Below are 15,313 nucleotides of genomic sequence, written 5' to 3' on the forward strand. Positions count from 1 at the left end.
CTCATCGTTCATATCAACTCAAAACAATGCTGACGAGTGATGCATTCATGCCACCTACAAAGAAAATTCACGAATGAAACCAAAAGTGCATATCAGTTGACTCAAAAACTTCATTATCTCTTCCTAATGTAATTTTCAAAACCGCGTAAGCTTTCTCACATCAAAACTGCGTCGAAAGTGCGTCAAAACGCTCCGTACTCTGCTTCCAACATTCAGTGAAAGTGCGTTCAATCGATCCGATTGGCACACCTTCAAAGACAAGTCGCAAACGCAAACGCAGTAAGCAAACGCATCTACGAGAGCGAAAACGCCCGTGTGTTCGAAATTTCGGCGCAGTTTAAAGGGGCCATGGAGAGAAAACACAAGTTTGACTAATTAGAAAGATTGCCTCGTTAGAAGCATATTGACCCCATTTTTAACTTAAACTTCACTCTAATAAGCTACATAATTAGGACGAAAGGAAATGGCCATGCGACGCACTAGCTCATTTCCCGCAACATATATGAAGTCATATGTGCCCAGCTGCGCGATTGGCTCAGGTCGGCAAACGCAAATTAACAGGGCTTGTAAGCTTGCAGAACGAGCTATTTGAGCTTACATTTAGGGCACATTCTTTTTATAGCAGTAAGAATGGTGGCGTAAGCAGTGGAAGTTACGAATGTACGCGTAAACATAGGAGTACCGATGCGTACTGCTGTTGGTACTGCCGCGCACTATGCTGTTTTAGCTGCACAGCACTGCGGCGATTTGGGGTTGTCCCAGACGACACTGCCCGATTGGCGTAAGTGACGGTGTCTGACGTGACCATATTTGTCGAGTGAATACCATGTTTCACGAAACGATTATTTTCTACCTTAACAAAAACAAGCCAGGTACAAATACGGTCAAAAACAAAGACAGAAAACGCCCCGTCACGGTATGGTGGTGCCATCTAGTTTGACTAACGGTAAACAAGGCTCCCGAGCACATATGACATCATTGCAGACGTCATGCAAACACATGATTTGGCGGCAGAATCAATATTTTAACTTAAATTGATTAATTTGTCAGTGAATAAAGCATCCTTTGCTTCCGGAGAAGCGCTGGGGGCACCACAAAATACCAAATCTTTTGAATAAAACAAATTTGTATTTTGTCTGCATGGCGCCTTTAAAGATCCTCACGGGGTCAAAATTAATCTGGACTCCTCAACTACGCCGCAGCTCATCGCCTGTGTGGTCGGCGCGTAAAGCTCACAATCAAAAACGCATCCACGAACGATCTAAATGTATACTGACACGTGGTCCATGAGATAAAGCTATACTATTGCGTACTCCTTCATGATCTATGCGTGTATTTCCTTATCTAGAACCGCCATTTTTCGCAATATTCAAGTAACTGCTTTGACTCAACAGAAGTTTGGTTTCACGCACGCGCCTTGTGCCCAGAGACCTTATCGGAACTTTTCTGTCGGCCAACCGGTCTAAGGAAAATGCATTAGTTTTTTGAGAGGACGCCATTGGTTCTACTAAGAAAGCTTTCACTTTAAAAACGTGACCTGCGCTGTGGTAGTGCCCAAGGCAGAACGTCATTCCTGCATTGCATGATGCCACCGCACAGGCCGAACTACTGAGTCAAATCATGTGCTCGACATCGATATTCGCCAAAATTTGGTTGTCGGCAGCGTAGATTGCTCCATCGAGTGCCCTGTGGTGAAGCTGATTTACAGGATTGCACTTTAGTACAGATTCGAGAATCGGCGGGACGCAATGACAAAGCGTTTCTCTACTTACTGCGATCAGCCCCACCTCGACACCCTCTGTGGCGAGCTGTCGAATGTACGCTTGGAGACCACCGAAAGCAGAGTTCAGGGTGAACGCCCTCGAGTCTTGGAAGACGTCCAGCCAGATGGCATCCTTAAAAAAACAAGGTCGTCGAAAAGCAACAGTGGTGAACTTTTCCTTCACAGTTTCTTCTTCTCAGCCAAGGCAACGACAAAAAGATGTTTAACACACATGGCGCCTTCCCGCTGACGGGCAAAATTTTAAAAATTAAAATGGCTCATAAAGAGTGTGGGCATTTTGGTAGCAACAAAAAATTGACGAGTGAAACGTCACCATATAAAACATGGCCGTTGAGCCTCCAACTGAGAATTTGAGAGAAAAAATAATTAACAGGTATAGACATTGTTTTGATAAGTACACATTCGCATCGCATTTGAAAGATTGATTGATTGATTGATTGATTGATTGATTGATTGATTGATTGATTGATTGATTGATTGATTGATTGATTGATTGATTGATTGATTGATTGATTGAGTGAGTGATTGATTGATTGTGAAGTTTAACCCTCCGGAGCTACACAACTACAGGAAACGCACCGTAGTGGAGTGCTCCGGATTAATTTCGACCACCTGGTGATCTTTAGCGTGCGCCTAAATCTCGAACACACAAGCGTTTTTGTTTTTCGGCTCCATCAGAAAAGTACGGCCGCCGCGGCCGTACCTGGGTTCAGCAGCACAACGCCTTAGCCACTGCGTCACAGCGGCGGAGCGTTTGAAAGAGTGTGTTTGACGATTATAGTGATGGGGGCTGCGATAAGGGACCCTTGTTAAGTATCTATTCAATATGTTTTACTTATTCCTCTGGGACTGCGCTTCGATGTAAGCCTCGCTGTCAAAACATCATGACAAGATATTAAAGTTTTCTCTCTCTCCCTCTATCTCTCTCCCTCTGTTTCTCCCCCCCCTCTCTTTCTCTCTCTGCGCCTTCAAGCTTTTTTTGGACATGGACTTCGATTCCTAAGTTGGGGAGGGGGTGGGGAGGGGCTGCGAACAGGGGCTGCTTTTTGGGGCTAGAGAGAGGCTTTGCTGGCAAACGAAGAACTTTGTGGGGAAGTATTCGCAAAATGATGGGGTATGCGTGGTCTGCGGAAAAGAAACAGAAACTATGCGGCACATAGTGTTAGAATGCGAGAGTATCCATTCAAATCTACATGAGGGAAATGTTCAGCTTCCAGAAGCCCTAGTATTTAAGGGTAGCACAGAGGAAGTTAACTTCAAATCTGTCGAGGTGACGAAAAGAAGATTAGAATGGTGGTGGAAGAAAAGCAGAGGGGAGAATATTGCCTAGGCCTAGGACAGCTACCACCTGTAACAGGGAAAAAAATTTCTCCCACCTCCCCTCGCGGGAACCCCTGTGTAGATGCGACGCATAGGGGGTTCCGTTGTTGTTTCCGTTAGGTTGATTCTCCCATCGCGTGAAACGTGCCGTGAACCCCCTGCCGCGGCTATGACGCAACGTGGCGCGGCTATGACGCAACACAATCCAACACAATCCACTTTAATCCAATCCAAATCCAAATCCAAATCCAATCCAATCCAATCCAAGCCAAGCCAAGCCAAGCCAATCCAATCCATTCCAATCCAATGTCCCTCGCGAGAGTGTGTTCGCTATCGGAGAGGAGAGGGGGTGAGCGGCGGAGAGCGTAGCTCGCGCGGCGAGTAGAATGGGGGAGGGGTGTGGACGGACAACAAAAACGCCGTATGGAGGGACAAGGCGAGTGAATGAGATGCAGTCGCATCTAGAAAAGTATTTTGTGCCTAATAAGTTTGTTATGCCTGCCCTACGCAGCGCTAGTATTAAACAAAGAGTATAAAACATAGGTGTATTATTCCTTTTTGGTAAGATGACACGTCATCACCCCGCTACAAAGGGGGAACCAATAGCAATCATCATCATCAGACACCACCGCCACAGCCAAGAGGGCTCAACCAGACCAAGAACGTCCTCCACTGAAGAGACTGAAAATTCATTCTCACTGGGGGTGAGCCTTACCTTAGGCACACCGGACTGATCGAGAGACGTCATGGCGCTCTTGACGTCATTCAGCGATGTGTAGTTCTTCAACCACACCTGGTACCCGAGTGCCCAGATGGGTGGCATGAAGGGTAGCCCAACGAGCTGCAAGGAAATGTCATCCGATATTCATAAAGCTGGTTTCTAACGGTGCGCAGTATTTGTAAAGGGTTGAACAAAATTTTTGTTCCGCTTTCAGCGACTCAACAAAGGGCAGGTGGTAGTTTAACGGCGCCGAAAAATTAATTTGGACACTAATTATTGGACTGGGAATCAATGCACCGAATGAATCTAGGAATTCATACCATTTGCGCATTACTTGGAAAAATTTAGATACTCATTGCAATAAATATATCCAACTTTGTTGCTTACACTTTTTTCCACGCGCGGTTGCACTTTGGACTAACTGGCCCGGTCACATACGTTTTTTGCCCTCAAGTGAATTATTGTGTGCCATAAATACCATTTCCCCTTTTTAAAGACGATAATCGTTCTTGGGATACTTGCACGCAGAAATTTTGGTCGGTCTGTATGTATGTCTGTCTGTCTGTGACTCGATTCAGCCACCCGGCCAAAGCGAAACGGAAACAGCGCGATAGTCTTATATACCCACAGCCAGATCTAAACCTGTAAGCCCGGTGTGAAGGTTCATACGTGTCAACACTGTTGAACAAGAACAAGACATTACGCAAATATAAAGCAGAAAGTCAATACATGAGTGATATTTGGAGTGTTCCTTTGTTAAAAATTCACGGATGCTTGGTTTTTGCGATAGCAAATAAAATACTAAATTAACTCCAGAAAACCGTCGCCTGCTGTTGCCCGCGCTACCTGGCGGCATTTTAAAAAAATCAAACGGCAACAACAACGAAAGGTTCCACTAGATAGGTTTCATGTTCCGCTTGGAACGCTCATGGAGTAGAGCAACGTGGTTCTATCAACGTTGAAGTGGGGCGCCTGCATTCACGCGCGTCTCCGCCGTACGGCAGGGCTGGCATCGACGCACCTGACTTGGAGCAGTGGAACGCGGTGAATTTAAATTGACTTGAGCAAACCTTTGGCGTGTTTACCTTGGGAGGAGCGCGACGGAAGAGGAACATCATGAGAGGTGAGCGGGAAAGTAAATGGAGGCATTCACAAACACTAACGTGTATGGTCGACATTTGCAACCAAATGAGCAGATACGCGGCCAATTTTCTTTCTCTTGTTTTCCTTTTTGTCGTATTTCCCGTGTTCTGATCTTTGCCACCATGTCCTTAGGTTTATTCAGTGTATAATTCAGTGCTCAATTACCTTACAACCCAACATGTTACCCCATTCACTTTTCCGCACTGGCCTTATTTCCCCACTCCTGACATAGCCCTAATTACGGACTGCAGTATGTACAAATAAATAAATATGCTGTGAATACAAGAAACAACACACAATACATATTAATTGGTAACATTACGCAATACCTGGTGTACTTAGAGTCTGCTTTTTACCACTGCTCCAATAGTAATTTTCTCACATTTTCAGCAGTGAACTCTAATTTGCCGGTAGGTTTCTAAATCGTGAGGGCAACCGTGTAATGGCATGTGTCGCATGTTCTGGAGTAAGATCGAATGAATCCTAAGGAGAAACGGGAACGCTGTAATGAAGAGGGCAGTAGAGGAGGACTTAGTAAACCAGAGGAGAGCAAAGCACAGCGGAGAGGAACGCCGTGAAATAAAGTGTAGATCGTTGAAGTTCCTGCCCTAGGAGAATTGCGACACCTCCTTTCTTTCGCTAATAAACGTCTCTCTCTCTCTCTACTCTCTCTCTCTCTCTCTCTCCTCTTTTTCTGTCTCCATCTCTCCCTCCCCTCTCTCGTTCTCTCTCTGCATCTCTCTCTCCCTTTCTCCCTCCCCATCTCTCTCTCTTCTCCTACAGGGTTGCCAGTTGCCGTGTGATACATGTCGCTTCATTTTGTTTTCCTTGCCGCCTAGAAGCTAGGGCGATGACGAAACAGCAGCATGTTGTCGCATCTGCCTGTCGTTAATATGCCATCGACATTTTAAACGTTTAGAGGGACAGACAGAAGATTTTTGTCGAGTATGCTTTCTTTATCCCGAATGCAAGGACATCACTTAGAGCACCTTAGCATCTCTTCGGTTTTGCTGACAGCACCCTAGAACTTTTGAAATCGGAATTTTTAGATCTACCAGCTATACGTGGTCCACCCTGAGGAATGCTAGCAACCATGACATTGAGCCGTGCGGCAAGGCACTTAACTGCACGTGAGAACAAAAGAGGTATTCAAAAACTTGTTCCCGGCTAAAGCAACAATAATAGATTGCAGGCTTCCTTGTTCCTTTACGCGGTTGAATCACGCGTTGAAACTGACGGAGTTGTTTGGACACGTTCGGTAGTGTCACTTTTAGACACTGCATGGCGCCACTTTTCAGACGAGAGAAATTTTAGTGCTAAGTTAACTATATTTCTGTTTGTTTTTTAGAAATTCCTTGCAGTTATCGCACTATATAAAGCGCTGGCTTTCATATGAGCTACAGGACATGCACTCCGCACCATGCAGTTATTTGTCCCTTTAAACGTTGATAATATCTTGGCATATTGCGGACTGGGCTGCGCAAGCGGAGCTAATTCATCCTGTCGACTGCGCCACTTGCGACGCCAGCAGAGCCCTTCTTTTTAAAATGGAATAATGCCTGTCAGATGTGTTGTCAGTGCTACATTTCTAAACCTCTAAATTCACCTCAGCCACCACATTTACAGCACTCATACCTTTTGGTACAGCTGTACCACGTGGTTCGGGGTGGAGCCGACGAAAAAGAACAAGTCGAGAATTCCTCCGGTCGTCCTGATGGCTACGTTTCCGCTTGATGTCACCGTGTAATCTGTTCGAGGAGATGCAAGGCATGGTTAACTGCTCACAAGCGTACCTGTAAATAACAGGGGTCTTAATTGCTGGTGACCAGGCCCACTGAAATGGGCTTTGGCGACAAAATACAACTTCGCGTAATGTGTGAGAAATAGCCTCTGGCAACGTACTCGTCTCAATTATAGCCCGGAAATGGAGTAAAAAATATTGGAAACTTTCGAATTGCGCGCTGCACTACAATCGCACAGTGATATTCCTTGGAGCTGGCCTTGATCTGCGGCAGCCAATCGTACAAACAAGATTGTGTGACGACATAGAGACGTCGCCGAAAAGTGGGTGGAAAGTGGTCACTGCTTCACCCGTGTACCTTTATATCTAGCTAGGTTGTTCGAAGCTTGCTTTAAAATTGGTAATATTCTGAGGGGGTAAATGCGGTCTTTTCAATGAACGAAACTTGATTTTAGTCCTCTTCGCTCCTTCGAAAACCATAGTTGGAAACGCGGAAAAGCAAAGACATTAGTGCGCGTTTTGCAGTGAAGTTCTCCCGTGCACACAGCTAAAGTTACTTCCGGTAAGCGTGGCGCACAAGGTTTTCGTGGCAGAATGTATCCTTTCTATGCCGTGTGCACGTCACAACCTCCCATTTAAAACATGAACGCAAACTTTCCGTCACCGTAAAGTGAGGTATATATGCTTGATATGTGTTGGCGGAATTTCGCAACAGTGTTCCTTCTGTCAACATTCGCGGTGGAGGGATACACTCGAAGTAGCACTGTGCCTCTTAAATGTTCCACTGCTATCACCTGAACTCTATATCTGTCATATACGTTTCAGTAGCGCTCTATATGAATCATCACTGGTTTAACGTCCTGCCCTGGTTAAAAGTGCGCACAGTACTCTTACGAGAGGAAAAGGAATTGAACAGATGGAGCGGGGCGCCATGGGCATCCTATACCGATGATGACAAAGACAGGTGGCGCGAGTGATTGCTCGGGCTGTGATGGCCGTATTGTAAACAGATTGTATTTCTGTTTGTGAATAGATCGCTTCAGCATCAACCAATCTTCATGTCCAAAAATATTACGTGTCGGCAGAGCAAATGAGACGAACGATAGTTCAGGATTATAAGCGATCTATTTACAGTATGTACATGGCGGCCACCACAGCTCCTAGCCAGGCCGTGTGCTGCCCAGTCCTTCGTGGTCGTTTGCAACGTCGCTTTTTCTTTCTCGTAAGAGTACCAATAACAAAACATTGTTGGCCAACCGCATTACACACGAGTTCGTTTTCGATACCGACGAGAACGGTACCTCGCCAACTGATGTTGTTAGAATACAAACAATGAAGGCGAGAACTTACCCATGGCGTTGCTGTTGAGGATGAGGACGCCCCACGTTGTGCCATCTCCTTTGGGGTTCATAAAGAACGGATGAACTCCGGCAAAGTTTTCCCATTTCTTGAAAAGAACGAGTACAGACGCATTGTTGTGAAGTGTCTGTGCAGAAACTTGAGCATGGTGCAAATTCTTAAGAAAGGCTAAACGTGCGAATATTTAGCATTCCTTCAGTTACGGTTGCACTGCGAAGTAGAGATCTATGCAGACGAAACTATACAGACATGACCTGATTAACACCTCGACACCGGCGATACAGTTGAACCTCAATTAACGAAGTCACCGAGGCTCGCGAATTATTTCGTTGAGTCGAGGACTTGGCAAAACCAAGAACCAAGTCGTATTGCAAGCTGTGACGGAAAGCCAATTTTTAAAACAACTTTTTAAATAATTATGATGATGATGGTGATGGAGTTATGATGATGATTATGGTGATAATGACGCCCTCTATGAGTTTGTGCGCACCCACAAGAGGTAATCGACGATGCGTTAACCCTGCAGTTCACCCGGTTCTCACCATCTGTCCACCTCCTCCTATCTTCCATCGATAAATGCAAATTTAAAATGCCACCAGGACTCTCCAAGCGGGTAGAAGCAATTCTACATCGCATGCGGTTGAATGTCGCATACACGCGCAACTTCCTCTTCAAGATGAAACAGGCTACGTCGCCACTCTGCCAACACTGTGATGTGCGAGAAACCTTGCAGCACCTGCTCTGTTAAAGGGGCCCTGTAAGGCATTTTGAGCACACTAAATGAACTAGCGCAACCGTTAGATTGGGTCGTCAACGTCCTCTGTGCCAAGTATTACTCTTTTACGCGCAGCGGAAAGCTCACACTTTTGTTGCAAAGTTTGTCGTTTTTTTCTCACCCTTTCCTTCGTGTTTTTGGACGCCGCCATCTTCACATGTCTACATCATCGATTCCCAGATGTTCGTCATGAGCTAGACATCCTGCTATTGGGCGGCTTTTTCACGCACTTCCGGCAAAGAGATGAGTCGTCTGCTCAGCGTCGGCTCACCGGCTTATCTGCCAGCGGAGTGCCGGAGTGCTTGGGCATTTTACGACAAACGAAGCAAGTGTAAAACAAACGCTTAACCGTTTGTATTGAATGCAACACGGCCATAACACGACATTGATAATCTGTTACCTGAGTACGTGCCATAAAGAAAGCGTTGAAGCCCCGTGGCACTTCTTTCGTGCAATCGCAGAGAACGCCCTGAGCCGAATGCCCGGGTTTGACGCATACATTTTATTCAACTTCAAAACAATCCAGAGATGCGTTTCTAACGAACACAACGTCACAACATGCGTTGAAAGTCTGAACCACGATTGACAGTGGATGGGTTGCCTCCTGCCCGTCGTAAATTCGGTACTCACCTCGCGCGCGCTTTGCGGGGAGGAACAGCAAGTCACTTAACTCTGGCGCACAAGCCGATGGCTTTTAGCCACGCACACTGCACATACCCCAAGCGAGGTTGAGTCGTACGTCGCTCGAGAAAGATAATCCAGACCATGGGAAGCACTATCCACCCGCAGAAGCACAGCGGCGCATTTCATCGCGAAACAAAGGCGTCCACAACACACACACCATCGCCTCCTGTAATGCCAAACGCATCTCGCACTTCCCAATGGGAATGAATGATACGCCTGCAGTGCCCACATGTCGCGAGGTGGGGCCCCGAGCTGAACCAGGATCACGGAACCGTAACTGACTTCTAAGCGGTTTGTTGCCAAGGCAACCGATGTTTGAGATTGTCAAAGAAATGGCGCTCGCTCCAGCGCTAGAAAGCTCAGAGCAGCGGCGTAGAATGTTTTGCCAACGTTGCCGCTCTCCACCACGCGTCGCCCCAAGCTGAACTGGTCACATGATTGAAGCGTTTTGTGCACGGGTTCTGTATCGGTTTAATACGACTTTTTCACATGCCGCCGGCAGGAATTACCACCGCCGCAAAATAAGACCCGGCACCAGCGGGGCCACATCTGATACGGCGCTTTTTGGATAAACAGTGCGCGGTGCATCAAGGGAACGAGCGCACTAAAGTCTCTCGATAAACGCCGATCGAGGGACTTTAGAGCGCACGACCCTCCCCGTGCGGCTGGAGTTCGCCGACGATAAAAAGTCATGTGCCGCCAGCAACGTACACCGCGAAAGGGCAAGGCGAGGCCGCCGCATACATGCGGCCAGATTTTTCGTTCGCTTTTCCAGCCTTGAGCGGCGGAGTGCGGGCACGGCCGCTGGATGAAAGGCGGTGCGCTCTCATCCAGCGGCCGTGGTGCGGTATTCATGGTGTCAACAAAGCTTGCCCGTAGCAGACGACAGTCTGATCAGCGCAATAGCGGAAGTACGTCACCGCTGCGGAACGCAGCATCATGGGAGGCAAGGCTCGCGCGCCGTCAACAGCGGAGAGTAAGTCGAAAGGAGGAGGAAACGCGAAGCGACAATAATGCGCGGTTTTTAATTTACGATTTCTCAGCTAATACTCATCGCTTTAACAAAATTCTTGCGGGAGGAGATTGCAAATACATTGCTTTATTTGGGTAGATGTACATCCATGCATCGGCGGAAGGTATTTCAGGACCCCTTTAATGTGCTCGATTCAGTACTCAAAGAGTGTCCCTCGGAGTGGCTTTGGGACTGCCGCTTTCCGTGGACATGCAGCTAAAGGACGTTTTAGGACCATGGGCTTGTCCCAAACGTGCTTTACGGGCTACCAAAGCTCTGATAGAGTAAATGGAACACACAGGTCTAGACCAGTCGCTGTGAATAACTCGCCGTGTCCGTGCGCATCAAGTTCTTGAACATCATCGCCATTATCTTTATCACGTCATCAACTGGCGTAGCAAGTTAGGCATTTTAGCCCAGCTAACATCACCAGACTTCATTAAAGATCGCTCTCTCTCTCTCCTCCTCTTTATTCCCCGATAGAAATTAAATGTCAAAAAGCGTAAGTAACGATCGAAAGGTTACCACACTTGGGCTGCTCGTCGTGGTGTAGTTGCCTGCGCGTTTCGAAAACAGGGTTCCGGCGCCCGGAGCGAGGTTGATGTGCTCGTGTCCATTCTCGCCGAGTCCGTACAGCTGCTCGCCGCTGTAAGGCAGCACGACTTGCAGGAACTGCTCGGTCATCACCAAATGCCACGAGTCTAACCTAGAGGGTCAAAATATCGAACGAAGGCGTCAGGCAACAGTTGTAGTTTCGTCAAACGTTGTGCACTGTAATTTCGGTTACAACTCGTCCGCAGCAACACCCCATTAGTGTTTCTGGTGCGTCAAAACCACGTTACTGCCATTCCTGGAGCCAGCAAAACGCAAGATATTCTTTAGTGCTAGTGTAGAAATTTTCATGCTAAAAGAAAAAGACCATTGGATGATCAGAAAACACATTACCGTCGAACGGTCCTCACAGATGGTGCAGGACACCGCGGGACGGACGTTTTTTTTCATATGTACAAAACGCAGTCCAATTTGGCCCGCTTAAGCAACCGAGAGTCTCCTAACTTCGGGTTTAAAGGAGTACTGACACGAAATTTCAAAGCTGTGATAACTATGTAAAACGCTTCCTTTTTATCAGGAGATACCTCCCAGCAAGTTTCAACAGCAACAGTTCAGCGAAACATATTTAAAATCCATTTTAATCTTCGCCCGCACGAGAAAGCCCAGATCGGGCCGACATGACATCATGTGCTACTTGCCCCAAACTGCCGACGTCGGGGCTCCCGTGACAAAGCCGACGCGCTGGCTGTGGTTGGCGCGCGCTGCTCGGGCGTGTGTACACGTCATGGTTTTGGGACTGACGTCATGCTGCCCGGGCCTGTGGGGACGGCGAAGACCTCGGCCGGTCTGGGCGCGCGCGTGCGCTCGCTCGCATGCGCTTCCAGAGAGGCAGCGATGCGGCAAGAATAATGACGTCACGTGATACATCCTGTTATGGCGGCCGCTCGGCGTTCGTTTTGCCGAAACCGAAACTGGCACGAATAAACGACGCCGTAAATGAATGTTTACGCTGCGCTCGACCGTCTAATCTGTCATTCTATGATTAGTGGGCTGGTAGGCACGCATAGCAGCGAAAAAAACGTAACACGAAAATTTCGTGTCAGTACTCCTTTAAAATGCTTATCCCGCCCTCCCACAAGGCACACCAGGCTCACCTCCAAGACTTCCGCAGACTCCAAGATGTCCGTGACTGCATACACCCCCACCATCTACACCCCTCACCCCACTTGACCTAAAGTCCTCTCACTCTAACATAAATCTGTCTCTTCCCCTCCAGCGCACCTACTATTTTTTTTCTTCAAAAAGTTCCAAGTACAAGCTTACCTCTCGGGTGAGGCTGAAGCATTTTATGGTGAAGGTGGTGGTGGTAATAACTTTATTCATCCAAAGCTATTAAGAAAGAGGCACCGGCTGGGAGCACCGGCACTCTACAGTCCCCTAGTAAAAAAGCTGAAGAAACACCTTTCTTTCGTGCTGTCGTAAAATATTTTGGTTGCAGTTAAGCCTTAAGCTCTTGCTTAGAGTTCTATGTGGCCCAGGCGTGGCATAGAAAATTTTGACAAGGACTGTACGTGGCGACTGCCGTCAAAAGAGCGAAAGTCTTACGCCTCAGCCCTCATTCACACAGCCGTTTTTCACCCGTCACGTCACCGTCACGTCACCGTCTTCCGTCATGGGCGACGCTTTCTCGGGCGATTTCTCGCCGAAAACGGTGCGACGGTGACGGGAGGCCGAGCTCTGCGTTTCCGTTCCGTCAACACCGCGGGACCACGCTCCGTGGTATGCCAGCCAATGAGAAAATAAATTTTTACGGCTAAATTTAGCGAAAAGTGAGCACACGTAAAAATTTAAGCCATTTCTTTTGCTTTTCAGATTAAGCACGCTCAATTCTAGGCGAAACTGATCACTACGCAGACGACCTTGTACTCTGACGGAGAGCTCCAGTACGAACGTTACTCCGTTTACGTCGCCGTCGCGGTTTCTTGACGTGACGGTGCCGTGACGGAGAAGGTGACGGCTGTGTGAATGAGGGCTAGTGCGAGCAGTCTCCCACCGTGCTTGCAAGCGTGGAGCAGGCTCACATGACGACGTAGTTGTCCGACCGCAACACGCGCAGCCTGGCGCGTCCTCTGCGTGTCTCGTTGGCCTCGATGAGGTACCGCAACTGGGCCTTGTCCACCGCGGGTGGCTTGAGCAGCAGCGGCGACTCCTCGAGCACGGGAACCTCGTAGCGCCGCCTATCTTCGTCGTGGATCTGCAAAATAAGTTAGCAGTGGCTTATCTCGGCTATGCCAGGATATACGTAGCGGGAGCTAAGGTTTAGCTGGTTATTGTTAGCTTTCCTGGTTGACTAGGATTAGGTGATTATCATGCTTACTACTGTTAAAACGATTTCCAATCCAATCCAATCCAATCCAATCCAATCCAATCCAATTTAATCCAACCCAGTCGCGGCGGCGGCTCCGGCGCGCCAGCTATGCGCCATGAGGCAACACTGCTCCTCGCGCATGCGCAGCATGGCTCTCCAGGAGCCACGCGAAACTGCTCAGCCTCGGCCAATGTATAGCTCACGCTACAATAATTGGACACCCCATTGGACACCCACGCTAAGTATGGGTCGCAACGGCAACGCCGGCGCCAGGCAAGAATTCACAGAGAGACTCCGTGCTGCAGAAACGGAAGAAAATGAAGAAAAGAAAAGAAAAAGTAATGGCTGACGATTACTATACTTTCTAATGCGTAATTCGTGCGCAGAGTGAACGGCAGTCTTCTCGGTCACGGCGCGTAGCTGCTTCGTCTCGGGAAGTGATCGCGTGATCAGCGAACGTGCGGCCGCGCGCTCTACTTTGCCGTTATCTGGCAGCACTCGCCGCCGCCGAGCATGTTGTTGTAAACCATGCTTGAACCTCCCGCGCATACGTCACGTGGCTCGGATAAGCCACGCAATGGGGAGGAGAGAGGGAGTTGCTTTAAGGAAAGAGAAAGGAGCAAGGAGGAGGACGTAACGGAGCACGTGCTGGGCGTCTTTGGCGCCGCCTCGGCATGCCGCCCTCAACCTCGCACTTTCGCCACACTTTCCTCTTCCGTTTTCCTTCTGTCTTCAGTGCTTCCTTCGTTCGCTCGGCTACGAGGCCGACCAGGCTGGGAAACCATAGAAGCGGACACTTAAAGGGACTCTGCAAACCTTTTTTACACTTTTTTTGAACTGTTAAATGCTTGCAGAACGTATAGTCACCCAACTGACCCACTACTTAGATTAGGGGGTCGCAAAGTACCTCAGGCAAAAATCACTGCTCTATGAACATCAGATAACTTGGAAACTCGCTCAAAAGACTTTTCTCTCTTTCCCGGTCTTGACGTTCTTCGACGACCCGAATTACGTCACTGAGGCCATGTAGCGGCAGTTGGCCGGTTTTCCTTCAGTTGCAGCAATGAACGCTTTTTGATAGCAACTTTAAAAATAAAGCCACAAAAACAAAGCAGAAACGGAAAGCGTATCTGGTGCGACGAGCAAATCACTCAGTGCCGCTCCGTGCTGGCAATAACTGTAGCCATCATAGTGCTTCCAAACGCGAAGGATAGAGTGAAAGCGTTTATCGAAAGTGCTGCAGGGTCCCTTTATATGCTGCGCATTTAAAAGGAAAATAACAGGTTTAACGGCTCAACCGTGAACTCTCACGTTAACAGAAACGCAACCTGTATGCTATGAACACGCTGCGTCCGGTTAATGCTTGTTCCACGTATACTGCGGGACACGTCTTAGCGTATACAGTTGTAAGTCGATCCCTTACCCGCAGCCTGAGGGTCTCCTCGGTAATGAGGACTGCCTGGACTCGCACGTTGTTGATCACATCATCGGCGAAGGGGTTGTCAGAGGTCATGTCGTACGTGAGGCTGTAGTTGACCTCCCGGTCGCCGTACGTGGTGTGTCTGTAGCGGTAGCCGAACGCGTCGTCCCGCATGAAGCAGCGGGCGCTGCCGCCGAGCTCGGGATCCGACATCACTCGGCAGCCGTGCCGTTCGCAGTCTGCGGGTACGCGACGGATCGAAACGTGAAGACGAAACTGGGGACTGAGGTAAGCGAAGTGAAAATGTGCTTTTTTTAATGTAAACTAATGTATAGTACACAAGCCTGATTGGAACATTAGGGTTTGTATTACACACAAACACAGATATACACTGAAAACGAACATTAAACCCTCGTTAAAACAAACAATCCTGGA

The 15,313-nt window shown here is 48.1% G+C and overlaps 1 protein-coding gene across 1 annotated transcript in view; it reads right to left on the reverse strand.

Annotated features, from left to right (window-relative positions):
* Window positions 1-15,313, reverse strand: part of LOC144162494 (lysosomal alpha-glucosidase-like) — a 67,367-nt gene that overhangs the window by 34,648 nt on the left and 17,406 nt on the right. Inside the window, exons 3-9 of the mRNA XM_077693055.1 lie at window positions 14,882-15,117; window positions 13,172-13,344; window positions 11,064-11,244; window positions 8,059-8,155; window positions 6,603-6,715; window positions 3,819-3,944; window positions 1,773-1,895 (exon numbers count right to left, since the gene is read on the reverse strand). Coding sequence (XP_077549181.1) covers window positions 1,773-1,895; window positions 3,819-3,944; window positions 6,603-6,715; window positions 8,059-8,155; window positions 11,064-11,244; window positions 13,172-13,344; window positions 14,882-15,117 — 1,049 coding nt within the window. The remainder of the gene's footprint in view (window positions 1-1,772; window positions 1,896-3,818; window positions 3,945-6,602; window positions 6,716-8,058; window positions 8,156-11,063; window positions 11,245-13,171; window positions 13,345-14,881; window positions 15,118-15,313) is intronic.

The sequence above is a fragment of the Haemaphysalis longicornis genome, unplaced genomic scaffold (assembly GCF_048455015.1).
Source record: "Haemaphysalis longicornis isolate Haplotype H1 unplaced genomic scaffold, Haemaphysalis longicornis Haplotype H1 scaffold_12, whole genome shotgun sequence".
Classification (NCBI taxonomy): Eukaryota; Metazoa; Arthropoda; class Arachnida; order Ixodida; family Ixodidae; genus Haemaphysalis; species Haemaphysalis longicornis.